We start from the raw sequence: 14,557 nt of genomic DNA on the forward strand, positions 1-14,557 counted from the left end.
GCTGAGGTCATGTATGTGACCGCAGAGGCAATCAGCAGCATTAGTGGAAGGGATCTGGGACGTCACAGACGGCGAACAGTTTCACTTTGAGAAGACTCTGGAGCACCGAGGACAGGCAAGTAGGGGTTTTTTTTTTGTCACTTCTCCCTGGCATGTATAAAATAATTTTCCTCCAAATCTAGAGAAAGAGTAAGTTACTCTAGGTTCACACTATTGCTTGGGTCTCTGTTCTTTGAGTCTGCTTGGGGTCCTGAAAATTCGGAAATCTGCAGACCCCATAGACTATAATGGTGTCCAATGGGATTCCACCTGGATTCGGGGATAGGATCCCTGAAAGGAAACCAAGCATTGGTGTGAACACAGCCTTAGTCCTCGTTTAATTCTGATTTTATAGAGCTGGTGATTCTGGACAAAAACGTAATGCACTTTAAGCTATAAGTCTGCTTTCAGAATGGAAACGTTCTCTAAAGTTCCTATCACTAGGTGTATCGATTCTAGATAGCTACATTAAATAAGAAAGATGTCCTCACAGAGTGTGTGTGTATACATATATGTGTATGTGGTCTTTTTGCATAGTTACGGTAGGTTCCGTTCTCACAGAGTAACGCGCCGCTCATTTAGACACGTCTACACGTGTCAGAGCGAGGCACTGCAAAACAGATCCCATTGATTTCAATGGGTACCAGCTTATGCGCGCTACACATTGAAATCAATGGGAGGCTTTGTAACCCATTGATTTCAATGTATAGCGCGCGTAAGCTGGCACCCATTGAAATCAATGGGATCGGTTTTGAAGCGCCGCGCTCTGACACGTGCAGACGTGTCTAAATGAGCAGCGCTTTACTCCGCCTTAGTATGGGCCGATTCACCTCACAGGCTCCACTACAGCTTGGCGACTATGACCTAAATCAAAAATTGCGATTAATTTACCATTTTACCTTGATTAGAATTAATGGATGATTATTTTAGGACACTCCCCTTTTCTCATTCCATGACTTTTGGTCTTGGTTATTCACATATCAACAATCCGGATCCAATAGACATATGAAGGACGACACAGAGGCAAAGTAATTGAAATAATCAATGTCGGCAAGTTCACAAAGATTAATTGGGCCGACTTTCAACTTTGATTTATTTTCAATTAATTGACCAGCCCTATGCGCCACACAGGTTTACAAACTGCTGAGACTGAACACTGTGCACATCTCTCAGCTTATGACTCTGCTCATAGGTTGCTCTTATAGGTTCCATCATGCCTGCATACATTTGCAGTCAAATATTCCAAGACCTCCCATATAATACTCAGACTTTTCTCATCTATTTCGTTGCTATTGCACAATTATTTCTTGTAGAATTGCATGTAAACCCCCCCAAAAACAGCATAAATAACAATGGATAGGGGAGGGGCATATTGATTATTATTGTACACACACCCAGAGACAAATGCAAAATGTGCTGCAGCCATAATGTGATTATTAGAAGCTGAAAAACTGATAGGACATAATGTACTATTTAAAATTTTCTTGAAAGCTCAGGTACCCTTTAAAACAATCTACTGTTTTATTGGCCATAGTTCTGTTTTAAACAGAAGCCATGATGTTAGTGTGAACAGGACGTGAGAATTAAATTGGTTATATAATGCATTCTGTTCATAGTAAGCACTAGAACACTTGTAGTTTTAATAATATAAAAAAATAATAATTTTTGCACACAAACAAGGAGATTCAGTAAAAGTCGCTTGTTCCTTCTCTCTGTCTAATAATAAGAATAAATCAGGCAGCGTCTGGCACTTGCAAGAATCCTGCAGCCTCCAGACAGGAGACATGTCTATGAGAATGCCTTTCCATGTCTTTTCTGTTTAGAATTCCACATCTCAAGATTACAGAAGACTCTGGCCAGGTTCCAGGCACTAGAAACTTCCCCAAGACATCCATTACCTAATGCAAGGCCCGACATCCCAGTTCACAATACTACAGAAATAGTACGAGAAATCATCCAGCAATGAAACGAAAGTTCCTCCAATAAAAAGCTTTGCTTTATTTCATGTCCACAGGATAAAATATAAACACGCAGTCACAGGAAAAGACAAAAAAGGCTAGCGTCAGACGACGCGTTTCGGATCTTATATCCTTCTTCAAGGTCTGATATAAGATCCGAAACGCGTCGTCTGACGCTAGCCTTTTTTGTCTTTTCCTGTGACTGCGTGTTTATATTTTATCCTGTGGACATGAAATAAAGCAAAGCTTTTTATTGGAGGAACTTTCGTTTCATTGCTGGATGATTTCTCGTACTATTTCTGGACTTCACTCCCAGCCAAGGGAGACAGGCATCCGGGCAAGTCCAAGGATATGCATTCAAATCGGATAACATACACTTGAAGATTTCTGCAGGAGAGCTGAGTATAATCCTTCCCTTTTTCCCTTTTCCAGTCTGTGACACAATACTACAGGTGACACAAAGTAAATTCATCCTACAATATAAGAATTTTTTTCAGCTTCTCCACACAGCTAAGATTTCTAAGATGTCCAAAATAAGTCTGGAAATATATGAACGGAAATGTAAGGATAAGAGATGTATATATCTAAAATATACAAGATAAGAGATATGTAAGTAAGAGGGTGCTGAAGTAGGGGTGATCTCTATATCCTGGTGCCTGAGGTTTTCCAAAGGACCTTTGGCTTTTACGAAGACATCCATGAAGTGCCCTGGATTTTGACCTGGACTTACAGACAGGGAGGGATTTACTATCAAAGAAGGGGTCCATCTTTGGCTCAGTTTGCGCCAAAGATTTATCATTTCTTTACCATCCTGCTGCTCACTTTTCAAAGACAGTGAGCGGCATGGGATAAGGATCAATGGGAACAGAGGGGAAAAATATGGCTAATCACATTTACTATACCTCACTACCTAGATTCCAATATTATGGGGATAACGTCCATCCTTAGGGAGAGACCACCTATTAGGTGTGTGGAGACTTATACAGCCATAGTTGCTCCACTGCAAGGGATTATGGGAGGAATACGCAAATCTGTCTCCCAAGATGTAAATAGGGAGACTGCCTCTGTTATTCCGCCCTCTACGGGTAGCACCCTGAACATCATGCCCGACTTTCCCAGAAGCCTTTACTGCATAATGTGGGTTTTATACCAAGACAGTTTCTCAGCTACGGACGGCTGTTTCGGTCTGGTTGGACTTCGTCAGTGCAGCGTAGAGAGAACTAACTTGGTAGAAAAGAGAGGCTGAGAGACCAGATTATGGGGATAACGTCCATCCTTATGAAGAGACAACCTATTAGGTGTGCGGAGACTTATACAGCCATAGTTGCTCCACTGCAAGGGATTATGGGGTAAAGGCTTCTGGGAAAGTTGGGCATGATGTTCAGGGTGCTCCCTATAGAGGGAAGCATAACAGAGGCACTATCTCCCTATTTACATCTTGGGAGACAAAGTTATAGATTCCAATAGTGACACATAGAAAATCCTGAGTTGTGGGGAATATATTAAAGGGGCCAGGACCCTCTTAATACTGGTGCATCTTGTCTGTCTGAACAAATTGCACCCATAGTGTCTAACTAACTATAATGGGTCAGCAAGTTAGCAGTGAAAACTACAGCTAGCAAACCGATAAGTCAGACATAGAGCCTAAGGCTGAGGACATGTTGTGGAAAATACTTTTTTGTAGACTTTTCAGGGTTTTTTGAGCCAATGCAATGAGAGGCTTCAAAGGGAATGGAAAATATAAAGGAAACACTGATAACGTCTCCTTTCTACAGTGTTTCAGGGGACTGCTGCTTTTTAAGTTTCTCTGTAGGACTTAAAAAAAAAATGTATGAAAAATACTTGAAATTCATGAAATTTCTTACTGAGTTTTTTTTTTAAAAAAAAACCTATATGTGTAAATGAGGTCTATGGGGGGTACTCTTGTCCCCAGTATAAAGGAAGACAAAATCCAGCTGTCCAAAAAAGCGAGACACCTCATGATGAATCTGCAGGGGAACAGTGGGGCATTAAAATCCTGCAGAGTTATTATAAGATCATCCCTGCATGTGTAGGGGATTACTCTGATAATACGTATGTATCAGAGAATGGCTACGTATGCTATTATATTAGATTGATTTAAAATACTCCAAAATCAAGGTGAACGTGCAGCAAAACAATGGGAACTTCTCATTTTACAAAACCCTAGCAGTCCTGTATGAGAAAAGGTCTCAACGCCAAGGTTAACATCAAAGTGCTGGCTGTAGAGAAATTCAGAATAAAGGATTTCATTAAAAAAAAAAAAAAGTAAATGTCTTTATCAAAGATCTTACCTGATCTGAGAAATTAATGCGTGAGAAGCAAAAAGATGCCAAAGGGGTTTGCTATGTACCAAACTGCAGGTCGCATGCTAACCATAAACTATATTGACATAAAGCAGGGATATGGAGGTATACACTTGTCTGCGAGACTATACTATCCTATACATCGACAAAAAGCAGGGATGAGTAGGTATGCACATGAGGGACTATACTGTCCTATACCTCGACAAAGAGCAGGGAGAAGGAGGTATATACGAGCCTGAGACACTATACTGTCCTATACAGGGACAAAGGGCATGGATGAGGAGGTATACACATATACGTGAGAGACTATGCTGTCCTATACAACAACACAGATCAGGGATGAGGAGGGATACACTTGTCCATGAGAGGAAATACTGTCCTATACATCAATGCAAAACAAGGAGGAAGTACCGTATATACTCGAGTATAAGCCGACTTTCCAGCACATTTTTCATGCTGAAAAAGCTCTCCTCGGCTTATACACGAGTCAGGGTCCACGAAGCACAGAACACAGGAAGGACCTGGAAGGAGGAGGTCCTTTAGTGCTACTGCTCTGTGATTGGCTTGTCATGAGGTCACATGACCATGATGTCATCAAAGGTCCTGAAGCCACTGGTATGTAACATCTGCAGATAAGGTTGAGTCGAAATCCTAGTAGCTCCGCCCACACCAGAGTCCGATCACATGGTCATGACGTCATCAGAGGTCCTTTAGCTCACTAGGATTTAGCACAGACCTGGGCAAAGTCCGGCCCCCGGGCCATATCCGGCCCTCTGACTGATTCAGTCCGGCCCGCACAGCTTTGACTAGGGAGGCGTGTCTAGGGAGGCGTGTCTAGGGGGGGGCGTGTCTTAGTGTCGGCCGAAGATGGAGATGTGGAGCATGTCATGAAGTACTGAGAGATGTAAGGTGAGCTGCAGGGTGGAGAGAGAGTGTGTGTCTATAGGTGTGCCTGTCTATAGGTGTGCCTGTCTATAGGTGTGCCTGTCTATAGGTGTGCCTGTCTATAGGTGTGCCTGTCTATAGGTGTGCCTGTCTATAGGTGTGCCTGTCTATAGGTGTGCCTGTCTATAGGTGTGCCTGTCTATAGGTGTGCCTGTCTATAGGTGTGCCTGTCTATAGGTGTGCCTGTCTATAGGTATGCCTGTCTATAGGTGTGCCTGTCTATAGGTGTGCCTGTCTATAGGTGTGCCTGTCTATAGGTGTGCCTGTCTGTCTATATATGTGTATGTGTGTGTGTGTGTGTGTGTCTCAGTAACCTAGGGGCAGAGATGGAAGGGGAATGTTATACTAGGGCAGAGATGGCAGATGGAGGGGGGGGGGGACATGAAACTGGGGGTAGATGAAGAGGGCACAGACTGGGGGGACATTAAACCGTGGAGGAAGCTGTAGGGGGACCTGTCTGCCTCTAGTTGCCCCCAGTTTAATGTCACCCTCCAGCTACCCCTGCAGTTTAATGTCTGTTTCCAGCTTCCCGATTTTAATGTCCCCCTCTAGTTGCCCCCAGTTTCATGTCCCGCTCCAGCTGTCAATTTATTGCCGCCCTCCAACTACCCCCACTGTTTAATGTCCCCCTCCAGCTGCTCCAGTTTCATGTCCCCTCTAGTTTCCACCAGTTTATACTGGGGCACCAGGAGAGGGTGCTAATACTGTGGGGCAGTTGGAAGGGAACATTACAATGTGGAGGCATATAATGTACGGGTGACTGTAGCAGGATTATACTGTGTGGGGGCACATGGAAAGATGATTGGGAATGGGCGGAGTCAACGTAGAAGTGGGTGGAGCTAAATTTGTCGTGGCACGGCCCTCTAGCATAGTTTCAATTTCTTATACGGCCCCATGGGAAAATTAATTGCCCACCCCTGATTTAGCATCTACCCTGCAGATGAGTGGCCAGGATTCACTGTGTCTTATGGAAGATGTCTGTTGTATGGAGGAGAGGAAGCTACAGTAACGTGACACACACAGGGACCTTCCTTTAGTTACTCTGCCTATTAATGTCAGGATTTTGGGGTTATTCATTTAGTTTCAGTAACTCCATGTGCCTCACATTAATAAGTTAACCCCATCATGTCCCTCATATTAACACCTGTGTGCCCCATATAAGGGTTACTAATATGTGAGACATATGGAGGTACTAATGAAGGACCTTAATTATGAAGATACCTAATAATTACCTCCATATGTCCCACATATCAGTAACTCTTATGTGAGGCACACAGGGGGTTAATGTGAGGGATATGATGGGGTTAACTGCTATTACTATGATCCCCATGGAGTTACTAAGCTGCAATGCACATGACCAGACTTTTTATCTGCGATGGTGGATTTCCCCTCCCTCGCCTTATACTTAAGTCAATAAGTTTTCCCAGTTTTTTGTGGTAAAATTAGGGGTCTCCGCTTATATTCGGGTTGGCTTATACTCGAGTATATACAGTAAGCATGTACCGGAGAGACTATACTGTCACAGAACAGGAAGGAGGAGGTAAACATGAGACACCTAACTATAGGAGACGAGATGGATTACTGGAAGTGGTTTATTAGTAACAGTTTAATACTATTCACTGGTTATTCAATGTCCCCCTCCCCCATAAAATCACCACAGACGGACTTGCTGATTTTCCCTGTAACTGGGGTTAATACAATAGCCCCAGTTACAGGAAGAATACAACAACTACAGTGGTATCCCTGCAGGCACATGGCTGCTTGGTCCAGAGCAAGAAGTGTCATGGCCACTTCCTGCATTGTACACATGGAGATAATAAAGAGTCTCTACCTTCTATATGGGGAATCGCACAGCTGCAAAGTTTGCAAGGATGTTTAAAAACTTGAGGGGAAAAAACAAAAAAAAACAAAAATTTGTTTTCTATCTGGAGGTATACTTTAAGCCATTGTAACCTGAGAGACCAATTTATAAGGAACAGTCAAAGGAGGGGGGGGGAATATGAGGTAGATCAAAGTAGCAAGAATTTTGTATCCCTCTACTGATCCAGATTCCCATAATCGATGGCATAATTTTATGTTGAGAAATTGCCCAAGCCTTTCCTGAAGCCATGAATTGTTTCTGCTAAACGGACTATTCCTCAGCTTCGCTGCTCTTACACTGGAGATTGAGCATTTTTCTCTCCGGATGTAGGGAGCTACATTTTTCACAAAATAATTTTTTAGCGCCTTTCAATAAAGCCATCTCTTCTCAAGACTGAATCATCTTTAGTCATAAGCAAGCCCAGTCACATTCTTCATTCCGACTCCAAGGCATCCTTTATATGAACCAGTGACCAGAAATGAACTCATTACAATAAAAATATAGAAGATTCAAATATTACAATATGACGTAAGAGAAACATGAAAAAGTGTGTCAAAAAGGACCTTTCACCGCCTCCGCCAAGTGCAGTTCTTTGTTTCCTTTACTAGGCATTGTTCCACTCATTCCAGATCAGTGTCTAATATGTTATTCAGGTTCTCTACTGTCAAGTAGACTTAGGCCTCAGCAGACAAGGGGGGCACGATACAGTCTGCATCTGATAGGACAGTGTTAGACAGCTCCGAATCAATCCCCTTTGCCTGCTACCACTTGATATTATACAAGCCTTATTATTCAAATTAGCTAGCAAAACTACCAGCACAGATTGCTCAGGTATGGCGAGTACTATATAAAAAATTCCAACTGTGCTGGAATCAGAGAACAGCATATTAAAGGATGCAAAGAACTGAAGTTAGTGGAAGTAATAAAAGGTCCTCAGAGGTTTCACTCACTGCCACAAGTCCCAAAATACCAATGTCTGTATGGTGGAAAAAAAAAATCCCTAATCCCATTTCCCAAAGTATGTCTATTGCAGTCAAATAGGTAGTTTTATTCTCGCTGATATTTTAGTTACTTATATCATATATCTTTGACATGGAACCGAGTTCTTCAAGAATTGACTTCCTAGCAGGCTTTAGTATGAAAGAAAAAAATTTGGGAATCCGAAGTTTCAAAGACTTTTATTCACTGCAATAGTCAAAGAAAACTTACATTGTTCTCATTGTCTTCTTCACACATCGACTCCTCTGCAAACTGCTGCCCATTCTGAAATACAAATGAAGAAAGGAAATGTTAATAGTCTAGATTTTACAACATTTCATTAAAAAGTTATAAAATTACAAGAGAGAAATTCAGCTAATCTAGTCCCAACCTATTTCATTGTGAAAACTGACATTTTTAAAACCTGTTAGGCCTCATGCACATGACTAAATGCGGGGGCCGAGGGGTTCAGATTTTTAAGCAGAACGCACTTGGATGACATCAGAGATCCTTTCATTGCTCTTCTGTCTTCAATGGAGGATTTTTACATTTTGATGTCATGAAGCAGGATAGGACCTGCTCTATACTTTTCAGAATAAAATGGAGCATCGGAAGCCCCCCCTGATACAGCACACTCAGTTGTGCACCTCACTGTGTCTGCGTCACAAATGATGCTCCCTCTCCATAGCTTCAACTGCACATGGCGCTTGCACCAAAGCGGTCAGGTGCGTCATGACTCTTGGAGGTCATCAATATTGACACTTGACTCTCTAAGTACTATCCTCAAGAGGTTATCTAATGTTTACATATTGGTGTCCCATTCTATAGATACTATAATCTGAATGAATGCAAGGCATCATGAAAAGAGTGGAAAAAAGTAATACAAGAGAAAAAAGTCACACGTACTTCTAAATAGAAAACGTCCTTAAACTTTGTAGTGTGCCATGCTTATCCAGCGGGAATAAGCCCCTGCATATGACTCGGTATACCCACATGATCAGGAGTGCCAATGTCAATCAGACGATGTCACTTTAGTAGCGATATCAGAGAACCACAAGTTCAATTCTTTCTAAGGTGATGCCCCTTTGAGACTATGAAAGAGATTGCTTGTACAGTCGAGTTTATTCATGGAACCCAAGCCTAGCTTTCAGTATTTCCTGCAGGGCTATAGCATCAGTAGGTGAAATCATCGACTTTCCTGCCGCCCTGCTCTGACTCCAAATTTTTCATAAATGGCCAAAAGCCATAGTAACAATATCACAAAAACTGTAAATATTCTCAAATTTGCGAGAGAAAAAAAATATTTCCTATTGATATAATAGTTAGGGAAATCCTCTGCAACTATTTTCAATCCTAGTTATTCATTCTTCTCTAACGCAAATTATTCCCGTGTCTGCACATCTGACCGTTCTTATCCTATGGTTGCTGTTGAATTTACAATCTTTATGTTTTCAATAAGTAATTGATCTGTTATATATTATTTCTCACTTTCTGCATTCCATCCGAAATAATCATGATAGTTACGCTATGTTCACATTTGCGTCCAAATATCCGTTGTTCAGGTTCATTGGAGGACTGCTAAAATAGACCAATAAATCAATAGACACCAACAGCGTCCGACAGACCCCAGTGACTATAATGGGATCTGCTGGGTGTCCGTTGTTTTAAACTGAGCCCGCCAGATGAAAAATTCAGATCTGCAGCGCTTCTTTGGTGATTTTTTGGCAGTTGCTGCAACGGAGACTCCGGCACAGATGTGAATCCAGCCTTGCCGTTATGTAAAACTTGTTTCAAAATTTTATGTTTTTTTTTTTTTTTTTTTTTTTTTGAACAGGAGTAGGGAACTAATTTCTTTCCAAATCTGACTGCACCCAAAACTGAATCCAACTCCAGATTCACATTCTGATTTACAGCTGCTAGGATATACTTCTTGATGCACAAGTGACTGCCAGAGTATTCAGCTATATACAGGGTGATATACTAGCATACACTGTGCATATATATTAGCATGTTGCAACATTTTTAAACATTTCCATGCATTTTCACCACATATTTGTAAAAATTAAACACTTTTACAACATAAGCTGCAACAAAATACAATTGGTCCAGAAAAAAAGACAAATGAAGTTCTGAGTAAGCAGATTGATATACCGTATATTGATTTGTAAGAAAACATTGATTATAACTGGTAACTTTTTGATGTTCTTATTCCAGTTAAGCATCTGAATCCACTGGGTGGACCGGCCCAGCACAATAATAAAGGGACGGCTGCATATCACTGATAGGACCGCCTACTGGACTCCTGAGCCAAAAATAAACAAATATTGATAGCAATATCACAAGTTATCCTAAATCTTTTTACATAAAACTTTCCATTTATCTTCTCTGTTCTTTCTGCTCTGGGTTCACATTATAGTCCATTGTAAGAATAGAATAACGAACTAAACAGTAAAGACTGATCTGTCTAATGACTAGCAACAACGCGCCGCCCCCCCCCCCCCCCAAGAGACCCCGCTGAATATAATAGGGTATGTTATGCAGATGTTATTTTCTCCGTCATTTTGCAGGTCTGTGATTTCAGACATGCTCTAAAAGACATATTTAACACAATTATGTTAATAGTACCGCAGAAGGATCACCATAGCACCTACAATGAACTAACCACCATATGCGTTTCACAGAAGGCAAATCCTGTTACTCTACATGTAAGATTTACATTTTATCTACATTGTAATCTAACACATATATACATACATAGTTACATAGTAGATGAGGTTGGATAAAGACATCAGTCCATCAAGTCCAACCTATAACCCTACAATCCCTACAGTGTTGATCCAGGGGAAGGCAAAAAACCCCTAAAAGCACAGAAACAATAGTAACGATTCAGTAAAAATGTAGCCAAACAACATTACAATAGACAAAGCCTGATACTATCATACCGGCACTGTATACTTGCGCTTCTGGCCACGACTGGATGGCGAAATGTTGCACCTACGTTCACGATAAATCTTACAGTGAAATAACGTAACGTACCTTAAACAGGTTAGGAACTGCACTGATAAAGACACTCACCAGATGTTCGTGAAAATATCCGCGGAACAACATTTTTAAGAACTTCCCTTTTCTGTGAAAGCATGTGCTTGACTAAATCTGCTCTCTACATGGGCCACACATTGCCTCACATGCTCAGTCTATATAAAGACTAAGTAACGAAAATGATGCAAGAGCTCGTACAATAACCAAGATGCATATTGATATAGTAGAGGGTAAAGGATCATCTGTTTCCATGGTAGCCTTCGGGAAGAAAGAATAGTTGAAAATAGATCTATTTCCTGGACGTTTCCCCATGGCAGCAGGAGGTATGAGATTTACCATAGCAATACATTAAAGATAGCATGCAGCTACAAGGTCTGGGCCTCATAAAGAAGCCATCAAATGGTTAACAAGAAAACAATAAGAATCTAATGTGTAAGCTTAGTAGGGGGATCCAGGATTAGAAAGTATCCGAAAGAGCTCCGCTTCCTCTACTCAGTGACATCACGATTCTCATCAACTCTGGGACGGAGCTGTAGTATGGTCATGTGACCAACGGAGGTGATGTCACTGTCTGAAGGGAAGCAGTGGAGCACGGACATGGGAGTGAATGGGAATGGATATAGACGGAGGGGGCTCCCACCAATAGGCCGTCATAGTCCAGTAATATATGTGATATGTCATCGCTGTATTAAAGGGGTTTTCTGGGACTGGGACGCTGATTGACTTTACTTAGAAAATGTCATAAATATTAGATTTGTGGATATCTGACACCCACAACGATCAGCTGATTGAAAGTGCTTCACTGTCAACTCTTACCAAGCACAGCGCCATACATTAAATATGGCTGTGCTTGGTATTGCAGCTCCATTCCACTCATCTCAATGGAATGGAAAAGAAGTATGGCCATGGACCAAAGGAGGTGTGAGAAGAGAAAGTACAGCACCACAAGCTCTCCAGGGTGTAAGATTTTACCTCTCCAATATTGATTGTCTAACCTAAGAGTAGGTCATCCATTTATTCCTGGAAAGCCTGGCTTCTTAAGTGGCTTGGATTTCTCATAAACTTTTGTTGTCCCCCCCCTTTCCCTTCCCATGTTCTTCATCATATGTACATAAGTGGCAGCATGGACTTGTAGGGTTATTCCCATCTTGGTAAATTGCTGCTAAGATGGTAATAACAGATCACAAGTCTCGGTCACCAGGACAAGACTTGAGGAAAGAGTGAAATGGCGCAGCTCTGGACAGTTTTCTGTAATTCTCAGACGTGAATGGGACCAATCGCAGCAGCATCGCACATTTATCTAGGCTGTCCCCGTTCTTGTGTAACTTAGCTGTGCTACGCTGTTTTCGTATCTTTCATTTACTTATATGGGAATTACCCACCTTTCATATGTTTCGGTTAACCCCACCATGGTGGTTGGGAATTGCAATCAATTATGGCAAGTGATTTGCTGATATGGGAATAACCCTTTAAAATGGCCATACACAAGAAATGGTCGATAAGTCAGATGTGTATGAAAACTCGAACGACATTTGGCATATGACATAAGAAAGCTTTGGACGTGTTTATTTTCAATGTCCAACACTGCGATCTAAAGAAGACAGGACCCCTTCTCCCCGAGATGGCTGCCAGCCCGCACCACTATGAGCAGCCGTTTATGGTCAGTACCCATCGAAGTGGCGGTCTAGAAAAAGCAATGCTGAGCTGACAAGGCAAGCGCTTTCTTAGCAGTACTGTCACTTCTTCTAGCAACTGTCGGGGCCACAAAGCTATATGCCACAAATATCTATGATGAGACAACCCCTATGACATGTTCTTACTACAAGGCCGTGTCATTAGAAGCTTCTCCTGCACATATGAGCGCAGTGTCACTGACATATTAAAGGCTCAGCTCCAGCTTTCTACAGTGAGGATTTTCCAATTATACTTTGCGTCCTTAGGTTGAAGAAGTATGGTGATCGTATCAAGATCCATCCTACATATTTGCCACCTCCGAATGAATCAGAAACTGCCTGGAAGAAGGGCAAGTTTTATTTAACCCTTCTAGCTACATTCTATAACAAGGGCGACGCAGGCTGAAGCTTTCCGCTCATCAATGAAGCCCAGACTGACTTCTCGCATTCCTTTCTTTTTTTATATTATTTTCTTGGATCGATTACTTCTTTCTCGCGGAAACCTTTCAATGCATTTCGTGAATTCAGCTTCAACATCTGGTAATTCTTCATGAATATAAGGCACTAGTCTGAACAGAACGAATATTTGCCTAATTCTACTATGTTCTTTGATAGCACAGAGGAACTCCATTACCACAGAATAATTATTAAAAATTATAGTAATTAATAAAGGTAATAAAGGCAGAGACGGGCTGAAATAAAGGAGCAGCACAAGGGACTATTAATAAAACACTTACCTCCTCACTGCTGTATTTGGGCCAAAGCCCAAGTTTCCCTAGGTCACATGATCAGAACCAGAACTTGCGTCAATATGCCTCCTCTCCCATGTTCATGGGTATTGACCTGTACAATAACGTAGTCTGCCATAATACACATAACTACCATAAGGGAGGATCAACTCAGATGCTGTTTTGGATCGTCCACCTGCAAACCCAAATACAACCTAGAGGAAGTAAGTTTATAAACAGTCCCTGTATAGACCCTATGAGTGGGAATGGGAATGAGGGGGGTCAAGGATAAGTTATTGATCATATAGTTAAGATACCACAATGTAGATTGGGAACCCAATATGGGACAGTGACTGCAGAATATGATGGCGCTATATAAGTAAGCTACATAAATAGCAGCCTTTTATAGCTAATACACAGTGTACTGAGCGGTCTGCTTCTATAGCTCAGTATATGTTGCAAATCCACTGACAACAGCTACTAGGTGGAGCTCGGTGTCTTGCCCTTACCGACCTACTATCAGTAATCTAGTCTAAGGATAGGCCATCAGTATCTTAATCCTAGATAATGTTCTAAATGTTCATAAATGTCCTTACATAAAATGTTTCATTTCAGTTATTCCGGAGTAAAGTCTGAGCTGTAATATTTCTAATAAATCATATTCTATTTCTCAGTCTAGCTGGTGTATGCACCTTTGGAGCCTGGTGTGTAGAACTAGTTTTACACTTAAAGGGGCATTGACACTTGAGCCTGGCGTCCGTCTGTCGTGAATCTGCTTTAATGTAAAAAAAAAAAAACAGATTGGGAATGGTTTGGAAATGGTCTGTTTAAAAACCCATTCAATTCAATGCATTCCACACGTGCCCGTTTGCAGCTTCTCCGCCGTGTATCTACTTTTTTTTGGACGGATACAAAGTCCTGCATGTCCGACTTTGTGTCTGTCCAAAAAAATAAATTCCAACCAGAAAGCCCTGGCCACCGAACGTACCTTTTAGTTCCCACTTAATCCATG

The 14,557-nt window shown here is 41.6% G+C and overlaps 1 protein-coding gene across 1 annotated transcript in view; it reads right to left on the reverse strand.

The window, feature by feature from the left end:
- RPS6KA3 (ribosomal protein S6 kinase A3) overlaps nucleotides 1–14,557 on the reverse strand; it is a 102,051-nt gene that overhangs the window by 74,800 nt on the left and 12,694 nt on the right. Inside the window, exon 2 of the mRNA XM_075263827.1 lies at nucleotides 8,337–8,390. Within this exon, the coding sequence (XP_075119928.1) occupies nucleotides 8,337–8,390 (54 nt within the window). The remainder of the gene's footprint in view (nucleotides 1–8,336; nucleotides 8,391–14,557) is intronic.

Source organism: Leptodactylus fuscus, chromosome 2, assembly GCF_031893055.1.
Source record: "Leptodactylus fuscus isolate aLepFus1 chromosome 2, aLepFus1.hap2, whole genome shotgun sequence".
Taxonomy (NCBI): Eukaryota; Metazoa; Chordata; class Amphibia; order Anura; family Leptodactylidae; genus Leptodactylus; species Leptodactylus fuscus.